Source organism: Mytilus trossulus, chromosome 13 (genome assembly GCF_036588685.1).
Source record: "Mytilus trossulus isolate FHL-02 chromosome 13, PNRI_Mtr1.1.1.hap1, whole genome shotgun sequence".
NCBI lineage: Eukaryota > Metazoa > Mollusca > Bivalvia > Mytilida > Mytilidae > Mytilus > Mytilus trossulus.
In genome coordinates, this window is record NC_086385.1 from 40,764,596 (window position 1) to 40,780,138 (window position 15,543).

The 15,543-nt window shown below is 32.0% G+C and overlaps 1 protein-coding gene across 1 annotated transcript; it reads right to left on the bottom strand.

Moving 5' to 3' along the window:
- Positions 1-10,405: 10,405 nt before the first annotated feature.
- LOC134694380 (uncharacterized) lies at positions 10,406-13,195 on the bottom strand. The gene is made up of 3 exons (XM_063555385.1): positions 13,122-13,195; positions 12,004-12,629; positions 10,406-10,707 (listed from the first exon to the last, which is right to left on the bottom strand). Exons 2-3 carry the CDS (start codon positions 12,554-12,556, stop codon positions 10,406-10,408), a joined length of 855 nt encoding a protein of 284 aa, XP_063411455.1. The 5' UTR covers positions 12,557-12,629; positions 13,122-13,195.
- Between the last annotated feature and the right edge of the window lie 2,348 nt (positions 13,196-15,543).

A 15,543-nucleotide genomic window follows, 5' to 3' on the forward strand; every position in this document is an offset into this window, starting at 1 on the left:
TTAGAAATGTGTGCACCAAAAAAAAAATTTTTTTTTATATAAGTATCATTGTGGTATGCCTTTGTTTATTTTTTGTTTTGTGCAGTACATGCATTTGAATCTTGTTGAAAATCCATCGATTGAATAAACATGATAAACTAATTGTTATGTTAACACTGTAACTAAGTATATGTCACATTTAATCAGGCCAAGTTATCCATCTTATAAAAAAGGGGGATTTGATATGATTGCCAATTTCACAGCTACATGTACGGTACCTATTATAGTTATCTTTACGTCATAATCCTTGTGACGTATGGGAAGAATTATCTGATGTCTCATTCTGACGTTTATACAAAACAAGTGATGAAGATAAGCAATGCTTCTATTTCCAAAGGTTGTGAAGAAACTGCTATGGAACACAATAAAATCAGAAGATGTAGAATAATTGTAATGAGACAACTCTCCATTAAGAGACCATACAATGTAAAAGTTTATAGTAAAAGGTACAGCCTTTAATAAAGAAATAACCACTCTGCATATCATATTTGATTTTGCAAAAACCAAGAGCATGCTTATTTTGTCACAATCAAGTATATATGTGAATATACTAATGTATTCATCTTGTGTCCGTCCTCTAACTAAAGCTGACCTTGGAAAAATGATTTTAAATCCTTTAAAATTAAATGGACAAGATCTATGGTCATGATGGTCATGCCAGTTGGGAGTTCAGAATATATTAGGTTAAAAAATGAGGATCTAATCAGTTTTCATATGACTGCAAAGAATTGTTGGATCATATAAGGGTATTATGTCGTCATCGTTGTCGTCTGAAGACACATTGGTTTCCGAACATTTACTTTAGTTTTAATGAATGGATTTCTATGAAATTTAGTAAAAAGGTTCAATACCCCCAAAATGAAGGTTGGGATAAATTTGGGGATGATGGTCCATGGAACACTACACATTATCTTGAGGTGCTGCACACATGTGCCAAATATCACAAGATTTTGTCACAGGGCAAACAAATCATGCCCCCTACACAAAAGTGTAAACAAAAATCATCTTTTTACTGTGAAGTCAAAGGTCAAAGTACAGCCAAAAATTGTATTGTAGGTATTTGTGGCATTGGCTTATGATCTACATGCCAATCCAATGAAAATGTTCTTGCATTTTCCAACTAAGTACTCATGGTGAAAAATTTGTACAAAAAAGAAATGTATAGTGTACATTTTATGGTTGCTATGGCAACCAAATGAACAAAGTGGTGATGATAACTTTTTTTCTTTATTTTTTTTCATCAAAAACTATCACGTAAACATGATAAATACAATAAAGATGCAAAAGTTTATGGTATTTTGCAACTTAATTGATGTAATACCATTTTGGTTTGCCAAAGCATAATTTTCTCAATTTTAAAATTTTCTCTATTTTTGCATTTTTTTTTTATCTTATTTTATCTTTTTAAATAAAAAAGATACCAAAAGTTTTATTTCCATTATGTTTTACACCAATATAGAACTAGACTTCCATATAGGTAATTTAATCATAAGTGGTGTTTCCCTCTGGTTATGAATAATTGAAAACGGTTGGAAACTGTTTTTTTTTCAATTTTCCTTATTTTAGCATTTTTTTACCTTATGTTTTTTAAAAATCAAAGAGATACCAAAAATTTTATTTTTATTATTTTTAACACCAACATAGTACTAGACTTCCATATAGGTAGTTTAGTCATATCTGCTGTTTTTCTCCTATGACGGATAATTGAAAACAGTTAAGCTGGGGTCACACATTCACGATTTTTACTACCGTTCTTGATAGGACCATTCCCGATTAAAATTTATTAAAAGTCTGATCAAGATCCTGTGAATCGTGGATGGAAATTCAAACTTAAATTAAAATTTGTAAAAAAAATAATTTGATCACGACAACAATCAGATAGTATTCAGGAAGCACCGATATTCAACCGTTTCTTAGCGAATTAGTCCAGATAATACCGTTCTGAATCCGCTTCTAATCCGATTTGTATTTTTCGCCAGGTAAAATTCGACCGAGTCTGTCACGACTGCGTCCCGACTCTACCGAATGTTATCCGACTGAGATCAGACAGTGACCGGACAGTGAACCGACGCTGACGGAAGTTATCTATTCGAAAACTGTCGGCATATTCGGGATGATCAAGTACTGTTGGAACGTAATCCTATCATAGTCCGCTCTATCGCATTGCAAACGGCTTTGTCTGGTCTCAGTCGTATTGTATTCTGTAATTGTCGGGACTCTGACGTGGGTATCATTGACGAATTTCGTATTAATAACTGGACTGTTTCGGAACGGTTTCGGCAAAAAACGGTTCGCAATCGACAAGATCTGGATGCAATCTGGACTCAATCCGCAGAAAAACAACTATGAAAAATTACTCCGGATCATTCCCGTTCCACAGGACACCGTCCAGAATACACAAGACATTGTTCGGAATTCGATCCGATACAGCAGAATCTGTCACGACATAGCCACGATTGTATTCCGACTAGACAAAATCGGCTGAGTTGCCCCGAATGTTACGGGACGCACCTAACTGTCGGGATGCTTTGCCGAACTATTCGGACCCTTCCCGATCCGTAGGAATCTGTTACGAACTAAAACGAATGCGTTCTGACAATGATAGGACATTCCAGATAATTGAGGATACTAATCCGACTTTTTCACTTTTCGTGTCGTATTGCTGTCTGATCTCAATCGGGAGCAATAATCGGCAATGTGTGAACCCCGCAAAAGATACCCAAAATTTTATTTTCATTATTTTTTAACACCCATATAATACTAGACTTCAATACAGGTAGTTTAGTCATAAGTGTTGTTTTTCTACGATGATGGATCATTGAAAACGGTTAGAAACTGGCTTTTCCGTATACATTTCATTGACAATTAGCAGTTTGAGCCCTTATATTGAATTCCATTAAAAACAAATGTCAAATTCACAAATTAAAAAAAAATATATATATTTTTCCAGTCAGTATGTTATACTGAACATTTCTGAAAGGGTAAAATATATGTTTGACCAAATTATATTTTTTTAGTTGAACAGTCCTGCCTGGTGCTCTCTGACATTGCCTCTTAAATAAACATTGATATTCGGTAGAAAAACTATCAATTAAAGTGAATAAAGATCTGAGTCGAGTGTTCCTGGTCCATGTGCAATCGAACTCACAACCTTTTGTGTTGAAAGACTAGTGATACAGCAGTTCGACTACGTAGAACAATCGGTCATAGAAGATTCTTAAAACATTCATGTCAAAAATCAATAATCTTCCCTGTGCATATACTTAAAAATGATTTCCGTTTTTTCGTTTTAAAATTTAAAAAAAACAACCTTAAACATGTTAAAGTTTAGTATGAAATGTGTTATTTATATCCGACGATTTTTGTGTCATCAAGAAATTCATTATCAGTAATTTAAGTACGATCTACTCATACATTGTCATTTAAATCAAAATGAATATTATATTAGTTCCTGAAATAATAATCAATTCATATGTTAATTGTCATGCTGAATTGCTCTTGATCTCTATGATGGTTCTTATCCGCAAGTTTTTTTTTGTGTTTATTTTTGTGTAATTTTCTTTTTTCCTAGTCATGTTTTGTTTTTCATTTAATTTCTTATTTTTGTTGACTCGAACTATTTTCATTGAAAGCTACTTCCTTCTTTCTTCTTGGTGATAATTCAAAGCCTATAGATTTTTTTCTAGCGAAAAACTTTGTAAAGTATATATCAAAAGATATCAAAACACTTACCCTAGGAGGAAATACACCAAAGAGTAATAAGTGTTGTTGATGTGTTCGATCCTGATATCAGAAATCAGCAGTAAACAAATGTTACCGCCATTTTTATTCAGATAATAATTCAGTTAGAAATATGTAAGTATCTGTTTATTCAACTGAATCGAGTCTGTTGGTTTACCTTTTAACATCAAATAGGTATAACGTATTTGATACGAAATTTGAAACTTTTCGAAAATCTAATTAAAAAAAGGTATACAATGAAATGTTATTGAGTGTGTGAACATTTACATCAATTTTATAAAACGATATTTAATTTGTTAAATGAAAATAAAGAAAATATTTAAATAAGAATGTTCTTTCTTGTGTTTTTAAATAAATTATTCCCAGCATAAGTAAATTTTACCAAGCAACTTCGTTTTCTTTATTTATCAGTTCTATACAAACTTACAGTACGTGTCATTCTTGTAGGTTTAGGTCGTTTTTCTAACATTTTAAATCTGAGCTATAGTTATTTCGTTAGCAATGTGAACATTTTAAATTTTATCTGACAAAACACTTCCACTATCGCGGTGTTCTCCCTGGTAGAGTTGCATCTGGTCTAGGGTATGAACAAATACCGGATCGAATAAACTGTTTCAAATTGGAATTTTCTCATATCCGCTAGGCAAGCAGCAATAAGGAAAGACATATACTAAAATTGTAATAACCAACTTAACAAAACGTGTTCATTCGAACTATCCAATTGGAAACAGCAATTACTTATTACAAAGGTGTGTAAATAAGAAAAGACGTGTTTTGAACAGATGGCATAACGTGTCGAGAGCAATCCATTGACGTTGAAAAAAACAATTATAAATATATTAAACAAATGATTTTGTACAAGTGGGTTTAAATTATTGAAGAAGTATATGTATTTCAACAGTAACAATGTCAATTGATGCGTAAGAGGTGTTCGAATAAACATGATAAAAGCAACATTTTGTAATGCGATCAGAGTTAAAAAATAAGAATATTACTACTACTATTATTATAATTTCACCTAACCATGAATGCCTAAAAGCATATTTACGACATGTTAGTCGTTCGTGGCATTCGTGATGCGATCACTTCGTTGAAAGCAACAAACGTCTATCAAGGAAATTGTGATTGGGAAAACAAGCTCTGGATTATCGTTTCAAATGAGATATATTCAATTCTTATCTACACATGTAGTTGCTTGATCGTTGTTACACACAAATGTATCTCTTTTGTCGCGAATTGTCAGAGAAAAAAACATTTTCATGTTTTGAATAAATATACCAAACAAGCATGACAGACAATGACAGATAAACAACATTTAAAACAGTTTGTGTAAAATACTATGCAGTCATCAGTTTATATGTAAAGACTGAATTGGGTATCCAAGCCTTCTTCAAACATCTGCCCATATACCTATTTTCACATAATTACAAGGTTGTAGAATGACTCCATGACTTTCGAGTTCATGTGTTGTTATTCTAATGGGTTAAGGCGTGTCACAGATGAAGAACAAGTATGATAAAAGTAGATCGCAACTACATTTCCCATCTTTTAATATACACATTTCCTTAAAATCTCACGCATGTTGTTCAATACTTGATAAAAATCACACATACAAGTGGAAGTAGACTAAAAATATGAACATTTACATTTTATAACTTACATATATATAAGGTGCGGGCGATTTGGTCTCACAATATCTCAGTAGCATGGGTTCGAATCCCGGCGAGGAAAGAACAAAAAATGTGCGAAAGCAAATTTACAGATCTAAAATTGTTGGGTTGATGTTTAGACGAGTTATATATATATATATATATGTAACACTCCCAAACGTGTCTTCCCCCCACCCCACCCCCCCCCCCCCCCAAACGTGTCCGATTCCTCAAAACGTGTCTTTTCTCCCCACACTTGTTCTAAATATATAACATTGCCCAAACGGGTCCGATTTCATAACCCCTCCATAATTGATATTCGCATAAACGTGTCCACTTTAAACGCCATAACGTCTCGCGTCTTTTCGCGCTAATACATGTATATTCCAAATGTCATCAATAACGTTCACGGCATTTCTGTGATGGGGGACACAGTTGATGAAGTGGTAATTTATTAGCATTTAGTTTGTTCAATGCCGGTTGTAACTGATTACTATAACTGAAAATTCAATCTGTAACATATAAATTGACTTGACTGAAATCGCTTGCTGTTTTGAAAAATTGACTTCACTTTTTTCAACACTTCTGATATTTTAAAAGCTCTCCAAATCAATATCTGCGTAGTGATGCCGAAAACATAAAATTTAGGATAAATACTATTTGGAATTTGCATTTAAACAATTGAAGAGCGAGTAAAAAGACCGACTTGTAATGAGTTCAGTAAGAAAGTATGTTAATCTTCGTTTTCAATAGAGGCCGTTTTTCAAAAATGATAGTAACGGAAATATTTGAAACTAGCCGAACGGAAGCTACCAATTTACCAAGGTTATTCTGCTGGTTTAGAAAATACATTTTTAGTTTTAATACGTTAATAAAAAAGTAATACCTAAATAACCAACGTATTTATAATATGGACAAGAATGATAGTTCCAGTAACAGAAAAAAAATAAGCTAGATATGGACACGTTTGGGGAAGGGGACAGGTTTGGGCGTTTATACAAATGACAGGCTTTGGCGCCCATTTACAAATAGACATGTTTGCAGCTCAGTGACGTCGATGTGTACACGTTTTGGAGGAAGGACACGTTTCTGAGTGTTACATATATATACAGTCAGTTCACAACACTATCTAAACAAATTATTTGATCATTTCAACGCAGTAGTATATTAACCATAGAAGAAATTTAAATAAAAGGATACCAGCTTAGCCATTGCCAACCTTTAAAGTGAACCGAAGATGTCAAACGCAAATTAAATGCACTACAGTTTGAATTGACAGTATTCAATTCGTATCCGGTCTGTTTACGTGCACAGGCAAATATTTGCCAAACAATATGTTTACGTTTAAACTTTTTGAAATTAATCAATCGTTGTACACGCGATTGAGTCATTTTTACATCTAGAACTAACACTACAAGACTAGAAAACGAATCTTATTCTTAAACGGTCGATGTGATATTAACATCATCTGGAAATTCTGAAAAATAATATAAATACTTAGTACATGTATGTTCAGTATTTCAGACAATTTTTCAGATGTTAGGATTTCAGTTAATTCTATATTTGTCGCGGGACCAACTTTCATTCGATTTGAATATGTCTAGTTGTTGTTAATACAATTCTTTTTGGGCAGATATTTTATACAACTATTGTGCTTATCACATGTTTCATTTTGAATACTGACTAAACAAACTAAAATTGACCTGAAGTTAATATTCTGAACGGTACAAATGATAAGTTTAAAAATGACTTTATGAAGTAGACACATAAGTAATAGGAAAAAAAAACATTTTAAAGAGAATTGAGATCATTCTAAACCATATGCATGAAGACAGAATAAAACAAACCAATATCTTAGAAAAAACAGACATCATAATAATTAACATAATTAACACGATAAAAGAGTGACAACTAACAATCATTAAACAAAAACTATATAATAAGTAACAAACACTAACACACACAAACACCGGGATGACGAAATGTGCCTTTGGAGGTGATCTGTTTTTGATCAAATGTCGTTTTACTCTTACTAAAAACTAGAGTTCTTGTGAGAAAGGTAATAAATTCCTATCTCTTCTACCGTAAAAATTAATGAAAAGGTCTGGGATTTGTTTAAAGGTAACTTACAATTGAGGTGATTTTAAAAAGAAATGAGAAGTACACAATATTTTATATATCTTATGTTATGAAAACATCAATACAGTCTTATAAGAAGTCATGATGATTTGCTAAGAAACTTTATGATAAACAACCATAAACTAGTAGTCCATGATCTAATTTGAGAAAGTTAACATGAATCACAATTTATATAACCGGAATGTAGGTATACAGTTATATTTTATTTGTTATCAATTATGGGTTTCTTTAAAGACGTTCGCTTCTAAGTTTCAAAATACTAAGCTTTCCAAAACACTAGTTAATGTTGAAAGGAGGTTAAAGTCATAAAAAATCTCAAATTAAAAAAACATATGCATGTGTTTTTTTATAGCAAAATGAATAGTTTTCATTATACAACTTATGTACATATACTTTTTATTGAGAAAAGTTCTTTAATTTGTCCACATTTAAAAGAAGTTTATTTATTTTTAATTGCTTGCCTCCAGTCATATTTTCCGTATGCATAGTGACCTGAGCGTAACCCTTCTCGTGAAAATCCGGTGACCACAATACGCATGGATCTGTCATTGAAATAAACTAATATCTGATTTTACATGTTAAACACGTGCTTAATACCCATGCTTTTTGTGATTACTATAAGGTGACAATCGGTAAAACTCGGCTTCAAAACACGGCATTTAATGAGCAGCCATATTTGTTAAATCATAACAAACAGAGAGAAAATAAATTGACGATTATATGATATATTTGCGAAAATAATTATAAAATCGTGCACAGAGGACTAAGTTTATGATGTGTACATGCATTAGTTCAAGAATTGGACAAACATTATTTTTCACCACTCACTCGTTTCATATGACTTTAATAAAAGAATCAAAACAGCAAAACAAATATATAGGTCAATGTGCTTGTTTTCGAGATATTGGCCTCTGACATTTTGGCGGGAAAATGTTCTCTCTAGACTTTTCATAGCTTTTACATTGACAAATTTAAGTTGTTTAATGCTAATAATATAAAAATAATAATAATAATAATTAAAACGTTATCAGAGTTTTACAGATGGCATATCATTAAACATATAAAATATGTATTAAAAGAAAATGGGAACCAATGGGCAAATAGTTTTAAGGCACTCAAATGAATAAAAACAGAGGATTCAGAAAATTTGACAAAAATTCGAAAACATGACAAGATATTTATATTATTGTAATAAAGTTTGATAAGATTTTTCAGAGTCTTTAGTGGAAAACGGAAATAAATAAGTACTGTACTATGCAAATGTTTCAATTCCATGCCAAAATAAAACTTGACAAAAAAGAGAAATCAAGTACTAAGTAATAAGATTTAAACTAAACTGATGCTCGGTAATTAAATAAAAGATATTATTAGACAGTGATGTAACGTTTTCTGAATAAGGATAAATATCTCTCAGCTTACATTTTGTCATGTGAGTCTTATATGTTTGGGCTTTCGGATACTTGAACATCACTGATGAGACATTCCGTTTCCAAATGACCATCTGAAGCAATATTATGGAGCATCACAATCTTATATATACTTGTTTTACGCACGACATGTTATTAAGGTTCAATTAGCATGTTTCAATACACATGTTCTTCGTGTACAATTGTATTTGAATATTTGATATCTAGCTAAAGACGTTTAAGTCAAAGGATAATATGTTTATAGTACTGCGGTATGTTTCTCCACTTCTAAAAGATAACTTTTGCCAAATATTTAGGTTTTTTTTCTTAATACTATATTTAAGTTGTGTGAATGAATTGAACTTATTTGAAAACACTGACGAGAACTGAATTACACAACTAAGTGCCAGTCTGCCTAAGAATCAGGCAGTGCTGAAAACATGACCAAAAAACCCCACACAATTTGACATTGATTTCAGTTCATAATATGTAGTTATGCACAAAAATAACATTCATTTCCGTTTTCTGTTTTGGTAATAGAAGATACAATTTGGTTGAAATGCATTAGAAATTAACGAATAAGGGGAGATAACTCTGTAATTTGCTATCATTCTAACCAATTTTCTAACCAAGTTATTTGATATTACCAGAGACACACACACGAAAGACTAATAATTTCTAACTCAGGATGATGGTTAGTATTAAGGTAAGGTTTGCATGAAACCTGGATTTTTTTCTTAGTGATATTATATCAATATGATACATCATTTTGTTCAGGGAGGACTACCCAATCATTAAATGAAAAAAAATCGAACATCGCCCGTCCCGTTTTTTCATGTAAAAAGCTCAAAATTCAGATTTTTTACGAGTTGAAGGGAAAATTGTATTTGAATTCTTTTGAAATAATAATTTTTGCGAGTGACTATAAAAAAATAAAACTAAATAAAACATGTATAAATAATTGTGGTCCATTCATTAATAATAAATATTAATTAAAAATATCATTAAAAAAATCCTAAAAACAAGATTTTTTTATTTTTGGGTTAAAAAAAAAACAACATTGCCATGGCAACAAAAGCAAAAGCAAAAAAGATCCTTTTTCCAGGTTCACCGTTTCTGTAAAAAAAAAACTGTGAACTTAAGGAACTAACTATTTGCATTGTAATAAGATAATAAAATTGGTATGTCCCCTAACTCGTTTTTACGAAAATAGCCGTTATATATGCCCACAAACCTTACCTTAAATAACATGATTAGTTCGGTGGGTTTTTTCTGATCATGTTTTGATTTTTACCTAAATTGCCTGATTCTTACAAAGACTTGCACTTAAAATGACAATACCAACCACACCACCTTTGTTCAAAATAATGATGTTCTCGTGAAAACAAAGTATAGCAAAAGATAACTGAATGAAACATTTTAAAAATATTCTTAATGTATCATATGTATTTGGGACAACTCTTTCCTGTCTTTGTATAATTGGCGAATATTTTCAGCTAATCCTCCTTCGCCAACACTTTCAAGGGCAGATAATAACTTGTCAACTTTGTTGTTCTTCAGTTGATCGAGAGCAGTCTTTAGCAATGTGAAAGCTTGCCTGTTACTTGACGGCACTTTTTCACAAATTTGGTCATATTGAACCTGTTTCATATCCAGATGAAGAACTGTTTCAAACAGTTTGTCTGCATTAAGCAACTTTCCTATCGCCATCATGCCTTTTTCTGTCAAGAAATCTAGAAAACAAATTAAACAAAATGAAAGCGTGTCAATACAAAAGAATTAGGTTTGATATAAGACGTACATTTAACGTAAAAAATATCACTAAGCGAATTCAAATACATCGTTGAGAATGATACATACATATCTTCTACGTTCTCTTGAAAGTTGAACATAAACATTTTTAAATATACAAATGAATCAAAGTGGTAAGTTGTTCCTCTTAATTTTCGTAAACTCTTTGTTTCACAAGTTACTCGGGCAAACAACCAAATTTCAATTATTAAAAATCAAACTTGATTAGATATGAGCAGAATATTGACCTTTTAAAACGAAAAATCTTAAATATGGCGATTTAAGGTAGTACCCAACACTTTCACTAAAATTAATTTGACTCGTTTAATTTTCATAAAATGTTGTCAAAGTATTTACTTTGAGCCTTGAAAAAAAAATATAAAAATTTCAAAAATTTTGAACCAACGGTTTTGTTAGAAAAATTACACTGGTTGTATAGCAGTTTGACAAACACTAATTTTGATCATTGAGAACCTATATATTCCTTTTACAACACAACGTAATTAAAACGTTTAGATGACTTTACAGAGTTATCTCCCTGTAGTGTTAGGTACCACCCTAAATCATGCATATATATTGAATCGGTATTGCCATAATAAACAAAGGCAGTCACATATTATTATTTTAAAAAGTTAAACTTGTTTATGAGACAACATCACGAATAGATTACTTTGAAATAGGTCTTAAGGACAATGTTTGATAGGATACATGTCCAGAAATAACCTCAACACAGCTATAAAAGAGCTGAGTATTAACTTATCTTTGGTCGGTTTTCTACGACAACCTTATAATGATGGAGTGTTATAACTTGAGAGCGTTATAGCAGGCATCAGCTACCTTATTTTTGACATAGATGATCATAGATGTCCCTAAAGAAGATTAGTTGCATCGGTATTGTTTCTTTAAATCGATATCAAACCCATCTCTCAACTTCATATTACTTGAACACAATACAATCAAAAGTGTAGTCCCTCAAGCACGACTAACACATTGAAAAAAACAAGTAATGGGAAATGTAACTGAGATTAAAAATCAATGAATCTTCACCTTTAAAAGATTCAATGCAGATATTGTATAAGTAGTCAGAGATAAATTGTAATTCTTGCAGAGCAAAAGTAAAAGTATAAACAAAAAGAAAGACCGACATTGTGATTAACTTGAATGCATTTTATGTGTGTGATTTTTTTGTATGCGTTTTACTGTTGCAATAAAATCAGCATGATAATTGTTTGTCATACCATCTTCACTGTATTGGCGAACTGACAAGGTAGGTTGTCTATTAATGTAGCTTGTTCCCTTTGTAGGGGTCATTTGATCAGGTCGTGCCGTTCTAGCTCTTCGGTCAGAAGTATTTCGTCCTTTCAGTAGAGTTGCATTTGCGTATTCTTTGGTGCTCAATGTATTATAGCTTATTTCATCAATTATTTCTTGATCTTTGGTGAGTAACAGAAGTCCATAAACATCTTGATCAATCTTGTGTTTAATTTCGACAACGAATCGTGTAAAATTTTCCGCGGAGTTAGGTAAAAATGTCAGGTCTAATCTTTTCCTTGATGTAAAGCGTGGCAATCCAAAACACCCTTTCAAATTGATATCAATTTTTATTTGTGGTTTGAAGACAAAATCTTTGCTTATCCAGTTCTTAAACAGGTGAAAACCCCTATCTTCGCAACTTTGGCAAAACGCTTGCATCTTTGATTTTTCAATGCATGCCAGCAAAACAGTGAGACCACGTGATGTTACATCGTTTACAAAGAATAGAATTTTACAAATGGACGTATGACCATGCATTTCTTCGATTGTTCCTGATAATTTTAGCGGGCCCTTCTTCAGTTCCTCCTTTCCTATCAAAGAAACACTAGTTCTGAAATAAATTAAACCCTGATTATAAATTCTGAAGTCCTTGATGTCTATAAGTCATCAGTATCGACCACTACAGTATAAATAAGGTATAGAAGAAGTCCCCATTCAGGAGCCTGTGGTCAATTCTAGTTGTGTATGGATTTTTTTTTAATTTTAATTCATTTATATGTTTCGGAGTTTTGTGAGACGTTCATTTTCACTAAACTAGTACAAATTTTTGTTAAGTGTCCAGCTGGAGCCCTCCTCCGTTTGTGTTTTTTTCTATGTTTAAGACCCACTGCTTGCCCTTCGCAGTTTTTGTTCTTTGGTAGGATCGTTTTCTCTTTGACACATTCTTCATTTCCATTCCTAATGTTGGTGAAATATAACGGTCACATTTAATTTGCATATGCAAGTATTCAATCCTCATTTCAAAGTCTAAGTTAAAGCAGATAATGGTTTCCTAACGTCATATAGGTAATAGATTAACTGTTTCAAAAGCAAAGGAACCTACCCAGAAATCTTATCCGTTTCAAAGACTGCAGTATGGTTTTCATCAACGGTGACCACATTATCTGTTAATGTAAATTGACCATTGGTGTTCTGTCTAAACAGACGGTATACATAATCCTCATCTGTCTCGTATGGGTTTCTTATATCGTTCAGTGGTAGTTTGACCTGAACCTTCTTTTTCAGTGGTGTATCTCCAGATGTGTACAAACAATCAGAGATTGCCAGAATTGCTTCCCCTTTCTTACTCCGTTCTTCATACTGTCTTCTCAAAATCTCTTTATTCACAGGAATTACCTGACAAAAATATGTTTAAATGTGTTAAACAATGACTCCTTCTCCCATTTTATGCAGAGTAAAAATGTGAAATTGTTCGATATAAATGTTTTTGGTTAATTTCAAAGGAAAAAAAATGTATATATTTGTTTAGGGGCAAGCTGAAGAACGCCTCCGGGTGCGGGAATTTGTCGCTGCATTGAAGACCTGTTGGTGACCTTCTGCTGTTGTTTTTTGTATGGTCGGGTTGCTGTCTCTTTGACACGTACACATACCCCATTTCCATTCTCAATTTTATTTAAAATGGAATCAGTGTTATGTGTATCAGTGTATGCATCAGACCTTGTTTCATTTTTTATTTTTACATTGTCAACAATATTGGGGTTTCTGGAAACATGATGTGTTACTAAATTAGAATCTACTTGGATTTCATTAAGCATGGAATAAAAATTTTCGTAAAAAATACAAAGACGTGTGTGCTTCAAATTTTATCAAATCTAGATTTAATGTCGGAAGAAAACGTTAAAATTGACCTTACAGTGCTTTTGCTTTTATTTTAATTTATATCGCACTTTTCTATGTGTTTATACAGTCAAATACTTGAAGTGTTCAGTTAGTTGTAGGCGTAATTTATGAAGGCAAATTCATAAAAAAACGCATCGGACATAGAAATGTTCAGTGGTTGTTTTATTTTGAAGATTGAATATCATTATTTGAGACGATAGAGCTCCTCTTGAATTTTGAAATCCTTTAATAAAATCTCATGCGGACACACATTTGATATGAGATTATTTATGTGTTAATGTCAAAGGTTAAATATTTTTTTTAATTTTCAGAACAGAGTGAACATCAGATATTCGAAATTCTCAAATTTTATCCATACTGTGCAATTACTTCTACTTTTCATTTCATACATTTAATCAAAATACGTCAAAATGCCATATATGAACATTAGATAAAAATCCTTGTTATCTAGATCATAGCTTTGGAAGAAAAAAGATCGAAAAAGGGGCAAATGATAAATGAAAGAACATCTAAAGAAAATTCGTCTTCAGTTTTGATTGGTAGAGGAAGACAGAGTGCCCGGAATAAACCACAGACCTTCGATAAGTAAAAAGACAATCTTAGTCTAAGTAAATAGTTATTAAAGGTACCAGTATTTTAGTTTTAATTTAGGACGTCAGACGCGCGTAAGATTGAAATCGATTACGACAGACCTTGAACTTCTAATCGCGACTCATTTATAAAAATTGTAATACATACGTGTAAACATATCGATTCTTCTCTCTGGACAGCACCAGGAGGAAAGGTAATTTGAATCCTCTTGTCAGTCTGGGCAATATACTTGTAACCATTTGGTAAAATGTTCACCCGTTCTTTTATTGGATTGGATACAATACACAGTGCATCTAGTTTGACAGTTTGAAAGGTTACTAGTTTCTCCTGAAGAAATGTAAATTTGAAATAATCAAATTTAAACGCACATGTTTAGTAAAAATGGTGTTCAGATTTTTAATTTTACAGTCATTACATATATATATACGAATATTATTTAGAATGAACTATTGTGTCAGCTAAAAAAATTATATTACCTTATTAAACAATTCATTTAGTAATCAAACAAAAACATTTATACTTATATATCGTTGAAACCTTTTGTCTTAACCATTTCTTTATTGACCAAATACTCCTTCTTATCTTGCATTTATGTTTTTAAGACGAACCATTTTTAAGGTAAAATCCCCAACGTTGTGGGAACTTTACTTAAGTGTTTAACCCCGCCACATTATGTATGTATGTGCCTTTCCCAAGTCAGGAGCCTGCAATTCAGTGGTTGTCGTTTGTTTTTGTGTGACATATTTGTTTTCGTTCATTTTTTATATCTAAATAAAGCCCTTGGTTTTCTCGTTTGAATTGTTATACATTGTCTTTTCGGAGCATTTTATAGCTGACTATGCGGTATGGGCTGTGCTCATTTCATTGTTGTTGTTGAATGCCGTACGGTGATCTATAATTGTTAATTTCAGTGTCATTTTGTTCTCTTGTGGAGAGTTGTCTCATTTGGCAATCATACCACATCTTCTTTTTTTATATTTTACTGTACTTTTATTGTCGATTGGATTGATACAAAGCTTTTCCGTATACTCTTA

Coding starts and splice junctions, on each gene's coding strand:
- LOC134694380 (XM_063555385.1), bottom strand. CDS start 12,556: ATGCATGGTCATACGTCCATTTGTAAAATTCTATTCTTTGTAAACGAT. Junction 10,708..12,003: donor TCGCCAATACAGTGAAGATG/GTATGACAAACA, acceptor TTTGTTTTCTAG/ATTTCTTGACAGAAAAAGGC.